The sequence below is a fragment of the Eptatretus burgeri genome, chromosome 1 (assembly GCF_056783735.1).
Source record: "Eptatretus burgeri isolate ZD-2024b chromosome 1, Ebu_testis_v1, whole genome shotgun sequence".
In the NCBI taxonomy this organism is placed as follows: domain Eukaryota; kingdom Metazoa; phylum Chordata; class Myxini; order Myxiniformes; family Myxinidae; genus Eptatretus; species Eptatretus burgeri.
In genome coordinates this window covers 21,623,513-21,639,988 of record NC_140961.1, presented here as the reverse complement: position 1 = coordinate 21,639,988, position 16,476 = coordinate 21,623,513, and the positions used below count along the sequence as shown (strand labels likewise).

At 45.6% G+C, this 16,476-nt stretch overlaps 1 protein-coding gene across 5 annotated transcripts in view; it reads left to right on the top strand.

Annotated features, from left to right (window-relative positions):
- The window catches only part of LOC147033990 (equilibrative nucleobase transporter 1-like), a 230,534-nt gene that overhangs the window by 70,563 nt on the left and 143,495 nt on the right, over positions 1–16,476 (top strand). For all 5 annotated transcript variants that reach the window (XM_085874544.1, XM_085874563.1, XM_085874554.1 and 2 more), the window contains one exon: positions 15,416–15,492. In XM_085874544.1, coding sequence (XP_085730670.1) covers positions 15,416–15,492 — 77 coding nt within the window. The remainder of the gene's footprint in view (positions 1–15,415; positions 15,493–16,476) is intronic.

Below are 16,476 nucleotides of genomic sequence, written 5' to 3'. Positions count from 1 at the left end.
TTAACTGCACCTGTTTGAACTCGTTATAAACATAAAAGACAGCTGTCCACACTCAATCAATCAGACTCCAACCTCTCCACAATGGGCAAGACCAGAGAGCTGTCTAAGGACATCAGGGACAAAATTGTAGACTTGCACAAGGCTGGGATGGGCTACAGGGCAATTGGCAAGCAGCTTCATGAGAAGGCAACAACTTTTGGCGAAATTATTAGAAAATGGAAGAAGTTCAAGCTAACAGTCAATCTCCCTCGGTCTGGGGCTCCATGCAAGATCTCACCTCGTGGAGCCTCATTGATCATGAGAAAGGTGAGGGATCAGCCCAGAACTACATAGCAGGACCTGGTCAATGACCTGAAGAGAGCTGGGACCACAGTATCAAAGAAAACCATAAGTAACACACTACGCCGTCATGGATTACAATCCTGCAGCGCACGCAAGGTCCCTCTGCTCAAGCCAGCGCATGTCCAGGCCCATCAGAAGTTTGCCAATGACCATCTGGATGATCCAGAGGAGGAATGGGAGAAGGTCATGTGGTCTGATGAGACCAAAATAGAGCTTTTTGGTTTAAACTCCACTCACTGTGTTTGGAGGAAGAAGAAGGATGAGTTCAACCCCAAGAACACCATCCCAACCATCAAGCATGGAGGTGGAAACATCATTCTTTGGGGATGCTTTTTTGCAAAGGGCACAGGACGACTGCACCGTATTGAGGGGAGGATAGATGGGGCCATGTATCGCGAGATCTTGGCCAACAACTTCCTTCCCTCAACAAGAGCATTGAAGATGGGGCGTGGCTGGGTCTTCCAGCATGACAACGACCCGAAACACACAGCCATGGCAACTAAGGAGTGGCTCTGTAAGAAGCATCTCAAGATCCTGGAGTGGCCTAGCCAGTCTCCAGACCTGATCCCAATAGAAAATCTTTGGAGGGAGCTGAAAGTCTGTGTTGCCCAGCGACAGCCCCGAAACCTGAAGGATCATCAGAGAGAAGCGATCCACCTGCACTCTCGTCTTGCACAAAACATGAGTTCCATTTTTTCAGCAACTATAATCATAGATTCATATTTACATAATAAAATGTCTCGATTTATTGATACATATACTGCATCGTGGTCTGAATAATAAGTGTCTGCAATGTCCATTGCTATCTCCACATCTTTGTTTGCATACACATGGTCCAGCAATGACCCATAGTCTGTAGTTGGCCCTGAGACAGATTGGCGAAATCAATATTTTCCCATCAGTTGTGTGATGGTACTGCATGTTCTGGAGTCCTCAAAAGGTCATAGTTGAAATCACCCAGTACAACAATCAGGTGCTGGAGATCCAAAGATGTCGGCACATCTTGTAATTTGTCCATGAACAAAGGAGAGCTTGTCGTGGGTGATCTGTATACAGTTGACAATGTTGTTTTCTATTTCTTTCTGTGTTGTCACCGTCACTGTTCTGTATTCTATACCTTTGATTTCTGGGTGAAGACTCGTTGGTGACATTTCTGGTGATGCCATGATCATTATGACAACCTTTTCCAAGTCTTTCAGCTCTGAAACACTTCATTTCAGGCCTAACTTGTGCGTCGTAGTTGAGCTTCTGTCCTTCTAGGAACGTCTCCACAAAACAAAGAACATCTGCTGATGTCATGGTGATGTCAGCTTTCACATCTGGAAGATGTTCCAGATATGATCTGATGTTCAGTAAGCCTATTTTAAGCCAACTACCTCCAAAACTCTACGTCTGTGGAAGTTCAAGCAATCGAGTAATATTGCCTTGAAGTCGATTCATTTCTTCCTTGACAGCAGCTGGGTTGACACAAATTGCACTTTCATCAAACCCAAGTATGTGTAGACCACTCAAGGTTTAGACTCTGCTCAAGGCAACATAAGCTTGGCCAGGCATAAATCTTCCTTTTCCTTCCATTGAGACAACAATCCTGTCCAATGTTTTTCCTTGCACTTAATGTATAGTGCAACCCCATGCAAGTGTGAACGGAAATTGTACTCGTACGGCTTGCACTGAAGTTCTGTCTCTGCCAGTGTAAAACTTGACCTTGTCGTTTGATGGTAACAGTTGCAGGATATGTCTGATTGTACTGGTTGTTGGTTGTGGCTTCTCTCCCAACGCGATCACTGTCAAATTTGACCAAAATAGCTTGGACATCAGAGCCTGAATGGTCTATGGCTATAACAGTGCCACAATCACCATTGGCTAAACCATCAGATACATCAACGTTGACGGTGACCAAAACACGTGCTCCGACAGCTATCGACACCATTTCCCACAATTCACCAGTATTTAATGCTTTTGTTGATATCACAACATCAATCAAGCCAAAATGTGCACATCTTTTTTGTTGTCGATGGCTTTTATGTCAAACACTTGAGCAGCAAGTTTTTTTTAATGTGTGTGATATTGTGCTCATCAATTTCCTTGTTTGTTTTGAAGGCATGAAGAGCATCCTCTGGGTCCAGCAGGCTGTCTTTGGTTATCTCCCTAGACTTAAATATGTTAATATCAGCTGCTGTGCATGTTGCTGTACGGACACACGTGAGAAGCTCAGCAAAATCTTTGTCTTCTCTTCGCCGCATACTCTGTCAGCTCAATCATTTGGAAGTTTTCTTCCCATAATGATCTGTGAAGCCGAGCATATGTCTGTTCGGGCAAAAACATGGTTCTAGCTGACAGGTTGAAGCTGATAGAGATCTCCGATGGCAAGTATGCTGATTCCACCAAATCTTGAAACAGGATCTTTCTTCCCAGTGATATATTGCAGCTGGCGATGGAGGTGGTATAGGATGATATAGCTCTTGCCAACACTTTCTGGTCCACTCAAGAAGATCCTGTAAACAGGTATTGGCTTGTCTTGTTTAAGAGCCTGTATCATGTCTTTCTTTACACCACTTGCGATGCAGTTTTCAGATTTCCATCTGTTTACCATTTAATGTTTGCATCATAGCCCTGCATTGCTGTGGTGTCATCAACTCCTTTTCTAGTTCAGATGAGTTGCGTACTTGAAGGTCCGATCTTGCTTGCTGTCTTTGAGAACCCAAGTCAGTTGTTATCAACTTCCTCTCGACTCGAGGCATGTGTCATTATTCTACAATACCTTCATCTTATCTTCCTGTTGAGCTTGTTCATGCTTGGCTCCATGAGCAACAGCATCCCATGCATGTTCTTGGAGGTCCAAAATGATTGAGGTCTTTAAAAGCTCTCTCAATTTAATTTGCATTCTGGGAAAATTTACTTTCATTGTCATCTATGGTATGTTTAACATTTGCATAATGCTCCTTGTATGTTGGATAGTGACTTTTTAAATCTTGATCCTCATTTATCCAGGGATAATACAGCATCAGGAGACCTCTGTATTTTCCCTCTCCATCACACTTTTCTTTATGAAATCTGATAATTTCTGTCTTGCATCTCCTCATTGATCCTATCCCATTCAGAAGTGTAATCTTTGTGGATCCTGCATTGCGAGCATCGTCATCCTCCAGAATGTCAGGAACATGATCCACTGCATCTGGAGCAGCATCATTTCCACCAGTTGTGTAGTTAGCTGCAAAATCTGCTAAGCACATATTGTCTAGTTCATGTAGATGTGATGCATATCTGCCCAACACCGATGTGCAGAAAATATTTGCAGCATCATCTGGCATGTCTTTGAGAACACTAAGTGGTTTTAGCATGGAAACTCGCTTTTCTTTTGATGCAGTATTCACAAATACTACTTTCCTACTTGCCCTTTTCAAAGAGAAGGATAGTAGTCTATAAGCTGCCTCTTGTGCACTGACCTCTCGGTTGTTGAGAAATGCTGAACCAACTTTTTTCACTTTTGACTTGATATCATCTCCTCTGCTTTCTTCAGCAACCTTCTTCAGGAGTTCACTCATCGATCTCTCACTTTTCAACATGTAGCTGGTAACATAGGCAATGCATGAATAGGGGTCTGTGATTAACTGAAGATCCATGTTGCCTTTCCATGTGCGAAGAATGTCTGGATTGTACTGGTTTATCCAATGTTCAGATGGTTGTCTTTGCAAAACGAAATGTTTGCTGGATTTCGTTAATTGTAGAGCTTGATTGTACTGATAGATATCCACTTGTGACAGTCACAATAGCTCATCCAATGCAGCATCTTCAGGAACATCTTTATTTTCCATAATTTCTCTCACTTGATTTAGCTCAGCCGACAGCAAGAAATACTGTCATGCTCCAACTACGGGATCCAGCTCAATGGAGGGTCCTGCAATCAACGTCTCAGCATTTGGTGGATGAGGGAATCTGAATCTGCACCTCTTGTTTCATCTGCATGTTTGTGAGTGGACATGCTTCTGCAAACCAAGCACAAGTTTCTGGAGTTCCTCATCATTCTGTGGAACACAACATTTCTGGTACTTGTCAATAAAAGCGGCTACTTCCCCATCCTCATTGACATCTCGTTTTGGAGTATCTTTCATCCGCAGAATTGTGCGGGCATGAGTAGAGCCCCGAATTTGGAACTCGATTATAATCATAAATCCTCAAATTCTCCGACAGAGTTACTCTTGGATCCAAGGAATTCTTTGAAGGAGTCGACTCTGTATTGGAACTGACGAGCAGCTGTTGCTGGATTGCAACGTAAGCATGTGTACTTTTCATCGCATGATAGATTTTTCACATCTTCATCTGTCAGTACTTGGCCATATTGATGACTGATGCTCTGGATAATTTCTGGCCATTGCATATCTGCAGCTGATAGGGTCAGAAACCATGTTGGGATGCCCATTTGATATACCATTGCTAAGAGATCCAGAAATACTGTGCTCCAGTCTGCTAAAGATCCACGAACATTCTTCAAAAACCGGAAGGCTGTCTGTTTGTATCATTGCCTGCATCTTCTCAGATCATTTCATCAATCCAGTGTTAATTGTTCTGTTTCTGAGTACTTTTCCATGATTTTGTTTCAGTTAAATTTGCAAGTCATCCATCACTTGTTTAGACTCAACAACATACTGAGCAGCTAGTAAGTCGTCAATATCCATGGCAAACCTGTCATCTACATCAAGGAGTCATTGGTTGAAATATTTCCTGACATTTATATATTTGATCCTCTCTGCAGATAATCCACCACAGTCTTGAGGATGTTTTTCTGAATTTGCCAGTTCTTCATATTTATCATCAAGTGGAAATGCAGATGGCCTTTGGTGTTCGGGTACAACAGAATATGTATTATCTGCATTAACTGGACACTATGGATCATAGGGGATGCTTCAAAGTTGACTGGTCTGCTCAAAGGCTATCATCTTCATCTAGCTCAGCTTGAGCTTATGTACTGCTGTGGTGTTGAACTCCTTGAGATTCAATTTTTCCAAGGCTACGTAATGCAACTCACCCATGAGACCAAGGGTAACTGTATTTTCACTTCTGCCATAGCGGGGGTGTATATTGTGAACACAATCTGGTGTAGTTGTGTTCAACACCTTGAAATTAATGTTCAACATGTCAGCTACACCTTGTACAGCCAGGTTGTCTGCCCATTCACCAGCCTTGAGCCAGGCTGTGTACTTCTTGAATTCTTGCAATTGTTGCTGACCAGGATTAAAACTGTGTACGACAGACAACTCTTTTCCAGTTATCCGTGCTGCTCTTGCTGTCCTTTAGCTCGGGATGCAGGGAGAAAATGCATATTCTTCAACAAACTCGGTGTCACCAAGGAAATGTACAAGCCATGCTCGTATGTCTGACCCACTAGTTGCATTCATGCTGCAGGTAGTGAGACAGATACTGCATGGAGAAGAACAGTCTCCATCACGAAGAACATCTTTGATAGAGAAATTATGCTCCCGAGCCAAGTACTGCAAAACTTGGTAAGCATTTGTACCAGTTTCAAGAGGTGACACAGCAGAAACCACTTTGTTGGTCACTGTGTTACTGGTTGTCTTGGCAGCAATCTTGCTGGTGGCCTTGGCAGCGCTCTTGATGTTGTTCTTGATGGTGGTCTTGGTGGTGGCATCAGTCAATGCATGTCCTTGCACAGCATGCTGGCCACTTTTTGTGTGCTCACTTTGGGCAACTTCAATATCCATCAGTTCAGCATCTGTCTACACCATTGCTTCCCAAAATTCTGAGTCGATGTTTTCCCACTGACTTTCCCAATCTTGACAAATGGTAATGTCCTTGTAGAGGAGGTTGTGCTGCTTAAGCCACTGAAGTGCCTCCATCATCTTTTTGGGCCAAACATATTCATACATAAAATGTCTTTTGCACACAAGTTTTCACTTAAGTTTGAGTGGCACAACCTCAGCATGTTGTGGTAGTCGAGGTAGCAATGAACAGATTACATTCAGTTTGGAGGGCGCATTCACAGCATTACCATGGATGGCTTTTTGGCCTCCCTTGGGTAATCCCACAAGTTTCATGAAGGGAATTCTTTGGCTAAATCAACCTTTGTTCTAATGGTCGGAGATCATCCAACTCTGGAGGCATGTCAGGTCCTCCAGTCAGTCTCAACTCTGCAGTGCTTCACTGTCAGGTCAGGTTAGATCTGTGACCTGCTACAGGTACCATGTAAACCTGCACTCACCTGTTCCTTGGCCGGGTTGTTGGCGACTAATCCATCTCCCCCACCAGGTTTTCTGGTGAGGAGGGTGTTTGGATATGGACACCCAGCAGGATTAAAAACAAAACCTGTCAAAGGGCAGAGGAGCTCCTTGTGAGCCAACGGCCATCCATATCTAGTGCCCAACTATGTCTGCGGACGTCCTCCTGCAGTTGGGTGACTTTTTTATTAGGAGGTTGGTGGCAGGATTTCCACTCCGGCCACCGTAAAACCCTTCATTCCGCAAAACACAAAAACGCAAAAAAATCTGAAAACCCACTCCGTGGGAGTACCTCCTGTGCAGATTCCCTTCGCAGGGCAGCTCACCGGATGACGGGATTGCGGCAAAGTCTTCGGGACCCCCAATCTTTGATCATAGGAGGGAAACCACAGGGTAACATCCCTGGGTCAGATTGCGGGAGAGTGCATCGGAGTGGTGCTAAGGTGTCGTCCACCAGACGGCGGTCGCCTTGGGTTAACCTGAGGCGGTCCCTTCGGGTGGGTGCCTGGAATGTCCTATCCCTAAGAGAGGATGATCACCTGTCTCTGCGATCATCTGAGCTCAAGCGTTTGGATATCGGGATTGCAGCTCTCTCTGAGGTTCGGAGACCGGATTGCGGCGAGATAATGGTGGGTGGTTACACCTACTATTGGTCTGGTCGCTCTGATGGTTACCATACCCAAGGAGTTGCTGTCGCTGTATCCAATAAGCTGACCCCAATGATAATTGAGGTAACACCGGTCAACGAGCGTATTATGAGATTAAGGATTCGTCACTCCTTCGGTGTCATTTCCCTGGTCTCTGTTTATGCTCCGACTGAGGCGAGTGACCTCACCGTGAAGGATGCATTCTACGCCACGCTCGAGTCTGTGGTTGATCAGTGCCCCAGACGAGATACACTTCTAGTCTTGGGGGATTTCCATGCATCGACTGGAACTGATAGGGATGGTTATGAGGTGTGTGTTGGTCCCCATGGGTCAGGAACTATGAACCAGAATAGCACTAAGTTCCTTGACTTTGCAAGAAGTCATGGACTTAGGGTGGCTGGTTCATGATTTCAGCGCCCACAAGCTCATCGCTGGACTTGGTATTCCATCGCTGGGGGTGTGGCAAAGGAGATTGACCATGTCCTCATTGACGGTCGTTGGAGGATGATCCAGAACTGCAGGGTCTACCGCAGTGCTCAGTTCCTCAGTACTGACCACAGGCTTGTTGTAGCAACTCTAAAGCTGCACCTTGAATCCTGGAGAATGGTACCATCCCAGCCGAGGCTGGATGTTGGCACGCTCAGGGATGAGAGAGTTGCTGAGGAGTTTGCAAACAGGCTGAGTGGACACTTGGGGGGTCTGGGTGCTTTGAGGGGTCCTAAAGAGTTGTGGAGTGCCTTCAAGACCACCGTCCTTGATGTTGCCGGTGGATGTCTTGGAGCTCACCGCAGGGCAAAGAAGAATTTTGTCTCTCAAGGGACACTGGATACCATTGACCAGAGTCGCAGGGCCAGGCTGAATCGCAGAGCTGAGCTGCTCAGGGAGCTGAGGCGTAAAACTGTACGTGCACTGAGGGTGGACAAGGAGGCCGATGTGCGAGGAATCTATGAGGGGGTAGAGCATCACCTGTGGACAGGTGATTCTCGTCCCGCTTACAGGGGAATTCGCGCATTGCGTTCATCCAATCCCATCCCTCGGAGCACTGCAGTTAGAGCAGAGAGTGGTAGGCTCTTGATAGAGGAGTCTGAAGTGAAGGCCCGCTGGGCCGGTTACTTTGAGCGGTTGTGCCAGGCGGATCCCCCAACTGTCGAGATGGACGTCAAGGGTGTTACAATCCCTGTTGCTGACCCTCGAATCAACTGTGGTCCACCTTCACTTGTGGAAACACGGGCTGCAGTGAACCAGTTGAAACGGGGCAAAGCTCCAGGGATCTGTGGCATCCATGCCGAACTTCTCAAGGCTGGTGGAAATGCTGCACTCGTGTCGTTGCATGCAGTTTTGTGCTCTGCCTGGAACACAGGCATCATCCCAACTGATTGGAAGAGGGGCCTTGTTGTTCCTCTCTGGAAAGGGAAGGGTGATCGCCAAGACTGCAACAACTACCGAGGGGTGACGCTGCTCTCAGTGCCGGGCAAGGTCTTTGCTCGGATAATTCTTGATAGGGTTCACCACCATCTGCTTGAGCACCAGCGTCCAGAGCAGTCAGGCTTTACACCAAAGAGGTCAACGATTGACCGTATCCTTGCTCTTCGTATCCTCACCGAACGCAGACGAGAGTTTTGGCAGGGGTTGCTTGCAGCCTATGTTGATCTCTGTAAAGCGTTCGATTCAGTGAATCGGGATGTCCTCTGGAGGATTCTTGGTCTTCGTGGGGTGCCACCAAAACTGAGCGATCTGATGTCTGAACTCTACTCTGGTACTGAGAGTGCTGTGAAGTGTGGTGGTACCATCTCTGACTTATTTCCAGTTGTTACTGGAGTTCATCAGGGGTGTGTACTGGCCCCCACACTTTTCAGCACTTGTATGGACTGGATTTTTGGGAGGATGTCGGAGAGATCAAGCTGCGGTGCATCGTTTGGGAATGTCAAGATCTCGGACCTTGATTTTGCAGATGATGCAGTCATCTTTGCGGAGACTTTAGATATCCTCTTGGGGGCCCTCGAGGTGCTGAATGAGGAGTCTGAGCCGCTGGGATTACGGGTTTCTTGGGTCAAAACTAAGATCCAGGCTTTCGGTGACATCTTGGATGCTGCTGTTCTGTCTGTGTCTGTTTGTGGTGAGGATGTTGAGGTCGTGGAGCGATTCACTTACCTTGGCAGTGATATTCATGTCTCTGCTGGCTGCGAGTCAGAGGTCAATGGACGTCTGGGTCGGTCCTGGGGAGTCATGGATTCACTGGATCATGGGGTGTGGAGCTGCCGGTACCTGTGCGGGAGGACGAAAGTCCGAGTCTTGGGGTCCTTGGTACTTCCAGTCTTGCTCTATGGATGCGAGACTTGGACTCTGACCAAGGATCTGAGACGGAGACTTAATTCCTTTGGTACCAGGTCTCTTCGGAGAATCCTTGGCTATTGCTGGTCGGATTTTGTGTCCAACTAGCGGTTGCTGAGAGAGACTCGGATGAGATTTGTTACCTGCATAGTCCGTGAGCATCAGTTGCGGCTGTATGGACATGTGGCTCATTTTCCTGACGCTGATCCTGCTCACCAGATTCTCTCAGCGAGCGAGTCTCATGAGTGGAGGAGACCAGTGTGCCGACCACGTTCCTCGTGGTTGCAGCAGGTTGACCATCATCTCCAGGAGATGGGGATGGGCCTGGCATCTGCCTGGGGGATGGCCAGACGGAGGCCCCTGGAGTACCGGCAGAAAGTGGACGCAGCGACGCGCTGTTCTGGCACATGCTCCCATACCTGACCTGGAGGTATGCTGTTGAGTGCCAGGCCATTAGCCCATGAATGGGTAGGCGTCTATCCTCTCTTCAGTGCAGAATGACATGTATTGCGTTTCCAGGTTTTGTCACGTGTCTGAACGTCTTTCACAGATTGAAGTACAAATATATACTGCATCAGTGCCATAGGAACAAATGTATATTTCTTCTCATTTATCTGAAGTATAGATGATCAAAACAGGAGTCTGTGACAAGAGATGTCAGACTTGGACTCTGACCAGGGATCTGAGATGGAGACTTAATTCCTTTGGTACCAGGTCTCTTCGGAGAATCCTTGGCTATTGCTGGTCGGATTTTGTGCCCAACAAGCAGTTGCTGAGAAAGACTCAAATGAGATTTGTTACCTGCATTGTCCGTGAGCATCAGCTGTGGCTGTATGGGCATGTGGATTGTTTTCCTGACACTGATCCTGCTCACCAGATTCTCTCAGTGAGGGAGCCTCGTGAGTCGAGGAGGCCAATGGGCCGAGTAAGTGCCTCATGGTTGCAGCAGGTTGATCAGCATCTGAAGGAGATGGGGATGGGCCAGGCATCTGCCTGGGGGATGGCCAGACGGAGGTCCCTGGAGCACCGGCGGAAAATGGATGCAGCGATGCACTGCTCTTGCGCATGCTCCCACACCTGACCTGATCTGAAGCCTGTGGTCAAATATCATTGAAATTGTGTGTGTAGTTTCAGAGAAGACAGAATATATCTATTTTTGTGGGTAAAAATCCTCCCACCCCACCCTATGCCCCCTTGATTAGCATAGATTTTTATGCAGCCAATAAGCTTTGATACATCATGGGTGATGAAAGTTGTGGTCAAGTTTCATCGAAGTCTTGTCTGTAGTTTCGGAGAAGAGAGTTAATACCTATTTCGGGGGGTCAAAATCCTGCCGTAGACCCATTTAATTAATGCTGATTTTGATTCCGTCCATACACTTTGGTATATCAAGGGTGATGAACATTATGGTCAAGTTTCATCAAAATCGTGTTTGTAGTTTTGGATAAGAGAGCAAATACCGTTTTTGTTGGGTAAAACCCCGCCTCATAGACTCCCTTGATGAGCGCAGATTTTGATGTGGTCGATACACTTTGGTACATCATGCAGGGTGAAGGTTGTGGTCAACTTTCATCAAAATTGTCTGTAGTTTCAGAGAAGAGAACAAATACCTATTTTGGGGGGACAATGCCACCCTCCCACCCAAAGACCCCCTTAATGAGCGTTGATTTTGTACAGTCAGTACAATTTGGTACATGGCGAGTGATGAATGTTGTGATCAATTTTCATCAAAATCATGTGTGTATTTTTGGAAGAGACAGAAAATACCTATTTTGGAGGGTCAACCCCTCCTTCCCCACACCCTCTTAATGAGTGCAGATTTTGATGCAGTCGATAAACATTGTTGCATCACTGGTGATGATGGTTGTGGTCAAGTTTCATCAAAATTGTTTGTGTAGTTTTGGAGAAGAGAGCAAATACCTCTTTTGTTGGGTTAAACCCCGCCTCATAGACCCCTTTTATGAGTGCAGATTTTGATGCCGTTGATACACTTTGGTTCGTTGTGTGTGATGGAGGTTGTGGTCAACTTTCATCAAAATTTTCTGTGTAGTTTCGGAGACGAGACCAAATACCTATTTTGGGGGGGGGGGGTGGTTAACTTCCCCACCTCCCCGCCCCCTCCCTTGGACCCCTCAATGAGTGCAGATTTTGATGCAGTCGATACACTTTGGTTAATTTTGGGTGTATGGTATTGGGAGTTACATGAATATTAATGAATGCATGATGAACCGGAACTGATGAGGTGGAACCGAGAGTGACTTCAGCGGGCTGTCGAGTGAGGGCAGGAGGAGCCGCCATTAAAAACGGTTGAGCTAAAGATCCTTCGTGTGGGCTGATTTTACTACACGACAAATTGGTGACGAGGATGGGATCACCTTGCTCTTACACCACCTACTGCATTCTCACCAAGTCCGGGTGAGCTTTCGATAACTTTTACCTTGTGGATGCGCATGTTCGAGAACTTCATGCTGGCGTTAAATGACGACACACTTTCTGATGCAAGGAAGCGCACATTGCTTATACACTGCCTCAGAACTGAAGGGCAGCATTTATTCTATAATCTATCCCCTCCCAGTTGATGGTGACATGTACTCTGCTGCTGTCAGTACATTAACAGCCTTTTTCATGCCAAAGATGAACGTTGTTTTCAAACGATACAAGTTTCATCAATGAGCACAGACGCCGGGTGAATCCACTGCTCAGTTCGTTGCTGCTTTACGTGAGATTGCGGTTAATTGCGAGTTTCGTGACCTCTCTGATGAAATGATACGAGATCAGCTCGTGGAAAAAAGCCTTACAGCTCGTGTACGTGAACGGTTGCTTTTGGAACCGGAGCTTCCACCGCAGAAAGCCCTCGTAATGGCGGGGCAAATCAAATCAACCATGGCGGAAGGGAAAGCGATGACATGCGGCACGTCGACGTCCTTTCAGGATGTAAATACAATACCAGCACGTACCAGCGTGGGGCAATACAGACGTGAGCCCATTCACAGGGACACATCAAATGAACCTGCAAACCCAAAATTTTCACAAGCTCCACAGGTACGCCAAGAGAGTACTTGTTATCGTTCTGGTTCTGCAATGCACTTGGCCAATTACCCCAGATGTCCTGCAAAAGATGTAAATTGCAGGCAGTGTGGCAAAAGTGGACATTTTGCTAAAGTACGTCACATTAAAGACCACAAATACCAAGTGCAGGAAGTGACTGTGCCAGATGTGACTGTTTTAAGCATAAACACACAGCCCTCTGATCAAATGAGAGGGAACCTATTTTGTGATGTTCGTCTTTGTACACCTGATGGACAAGCGTGCTCAGCTAAATTGCCGGTGGACACAGGTTCAGTCTTTTCCATATTTCCAGAGTCTACCTACCTGGAACATTTCAATTCTGCACTTCTTGCAGAAACAAAATTACACTTGGTGACTTACATAAAAAAAACAACAATCTCTGTAGTTGGTTGTCTTCAAGTACATGGGCGACACAACCATGTTTCTGTGCCTGCTGATTTCTTAATTGTGCCTTCTGGAACACCGATACTCAGCATGGACTTCTTCACTGCTCTCATACTGAATATTGTTAATGGATGTGTTACTCCTGCATCAGTACGAAGTACCTCTGTGCATCAAACATCGGCTTGGCAGACGTCTAATACTAACGTCACTGGAACTCTAGGCTATGCAAAAGGATTTGTACACAGAGTGAAGATAAGGCCCGATGTGCTGCCAATCCAGCAGAAGCTTCACCGTTTACCTTTTGCTGTCTGTGATGCTGTCTCACAAGAAGTGGAAACGCTTGAAGAAGCGAGTATCATTGAGAGAATTGACTCTTCCGAATGGATTCCACCTTTGCAACCAGTTCCGCTTCCCAATGCTGCTTGGGAAAACCTTGCCATCGATATAGTGGGACCACTTGATAACGGCCACATGGACTGTTGCTATACCATAACCTTAATTGATTACTTCAGCAAATGGCCAGAAGTAGCCTTTATATCCCAAGTAACACCTGCTACAGTTATCAAGTTCCTGACTACAGTATTCAGTCGAGAAGGAAATCCACGGGAACTTATCTCTGACAATGGATCTCAATTTGTTTCAAGTGAGTTTGAAACATTCCTGCAGGAACAAAACATCAAACACTGCTGGAGTTCTATTACCCACAAGTCAACGGGGAGATAGAACGCTTCAACAGAGTGTTTAAGGACTGTTTACATACTGCAAATCTCGAAGGGAAGCCCTGGAAATCATTTGTACCCGACTTCTTGCAAATGTATCGAGTTACAAGAGATGCAACAACTCATCAGAGCCCTGCCAAACTTCTACATGGGCGTACATTGCACACCAAGTTGCACATTGGGGACCGTCAAATCAGCGTACCTGCTGCAAGACTTGAGGATGTGAGATGCTGTGTTCAACAGAAACAAGAGATGTGTAGACAATACACAGACAAGCACTGGGGGAGCGAAATCTTCCACCTTTCAATGTGGTTCGTTTGTGCGAGTTCGGAAACCTGGACTTCACCAGAAAGGACAAAACAAGTTTACCCAACCCCTTAAGATCAGTGAACAGAGAGGTTCTGCAACCTTCAGACTCTCTGATGGGAAAGTGTGGAATGCAATTCATCTAGCACCTGAAATTCAGACCTTAAATGGACTTTCTGCTGGAAGTACGACAGATTCTGAGGACTATAGGGCACATGGCCCTGTCCAACAAATGCCTTCACAAGTTTTTATCCCAGGTGTTCGTCGTGGGACGAGATATCGTCGAGCCCCTGAATGGACCAACGACTTTCTCATGTGACATATTATCTTGCATTACATGCTGACTATTTTTTGTTCCGGGGTTTTCATTACCAGTTGTTACTTTCACGAAAAAAAAACAAAACAAAGGAATATGTGGTATTGGGAGTTACATGCTCACTATGTTCTTTGTTATGTTTCATTATTAATTGTTATTTTCACGAAAAAAGGAATATGTGGTATTGGGAGTTACATGAATATTAATGAATGCATGATGAACCGGAACCGAGAGTGATGTCAGCGAGCTGTCGAGTAAGTGGAGCAGGTGAGAGCCGCCATTAAAACGGTTGAGCTAAAGGACTTACCTGTGGGCTGATTTTACGACACAGGGTGATGAAAGTTGTGGTCAAGTTTCATCGACATAGTGTGTGTAGTTTTGGAGAAGAGTCAAATACCTCTTTTGGGAGGTGGTGGTGGGGTGGGGAGGTCAAAAACACCCCATGGACCCCCTTAATGAGTGTAGATTTTTTTATGCAGTCAAAACACCTTTGTTGGGCATCAGATTATTATCAAGCTTGTGGCCAAGTTTCATTAAAATCATGTGTTTAGTTCAAGCACTAATGACTGAAGTGTTTATGGACTGACTGAATTACTCACCCATCTACGAACATTGCTCGATCGCATAAGCTCACCTGACTAAAGCGCAGGTGAACTAAAAACGAACTCATTAAACAGATGAGACTTGTGGATAGAACGAAATTTATTGTCAAAAGGCCAGGGGCTCATTCGCTTCAGGAACTTGCTGAGGGTCAAATAGACAAATGTGATATTTCTGATAAAATAGACTTGTGGAGATCCCTGAAGGAGAAATTGGCAAGAAAATTTTTCGGACATGGTCAAAATGTTTTTTCCCTTAATCCCCAATAACTTCTATGTGAAATGGCGACTGCACCAGAACTCTCATTTTGATACAAGTACTCATATGTCAGAAAAGAAAAGAAAAGTTTAATGACGTGGCAAAACACAGTCTTCTGTTGAAATACTTGATTTATTTATGCATGCTCTTATTCTCATATCTCTCTTGAAAGTTGGGCTGTCCCTCTTCCCTGGCCCCAACCCCCTCCAGGTGTTTCAGAACTTGTGTACCCAGGAACGATTGGAATTGCTGTTGGTGGAATTATGATGCTGATGACAAATTTACAGGTTTTCCTTTCTTTTTGACTGCCCATTCATTATAATTAGTCCCTGTTGGACCCAGTCCGAAACGGGGGTTTTTGGACTTGGTCTTGATTTTGTGCCCATGCGGGTGTGCGTCTGCAACTATACCTTGGACATGTATTGACCAATTTTATTCGTGGTTGGCACAAAGACAACACATGGTGGTACACATATGCACATGTTTTTGTTTCGTAATGCGATTAAAAATGGCCAACTGGCAGCCATTTTATAGTTGTAACCGCTCCCCCTCCACCCCCCCCCCCAATGTTGAACATGTTCTCCACCATTTCTCATACATCCATTTACCGATGTTGTTCAAACTTAGCACATAGATAATGAATCATATCTTACATAAGCACATCTTTTTTTTTTAACGAGATCAAATCCAAGATGGCCAACCAGCGGCCATTTTGGTTGTAAAAAACCCGATGTTGAACACGTCCTCAACTATTTCTCGGACATACGTTGACCGATGTTCAAACTTGGCACACATAATGATTGGTTTAAGTATGCACATCATTTTCTTTTCGCGATCAGATCAAAGATGGCCGACTGGTGACCACTTTGTTACTTAAATGTGTCCTCAACCATTTCTCAGACATGTGCGGTCCGATTTTGTTTCTACCTTGGCACAAGCACACTGCGCGATGGCATACATGAATCACGGGTCGGGAAGGCTCTTCTTCCTCTTCGCAGACGAGGGGGAGGGGGCATCTCCATTGTGTTATGATCCCTCCCTAACTATTAAATTGAATCGCACAGCGCACTTAATCGATTTCTGCCCATTAAACAATGGAAGGTGAACTATCTAGGGAACATGAACTTATCGGCATAACTGAGCTCAAGGAACCTGTATCTTGAGTGCGATCGAATTCCCAAATTCGTAACAATTAAATATATATATGGCCCTTATGATCCGATAAATGGATCATGCCATTTAAACGCTACAAGCACGTGTGCAGTTTCGCT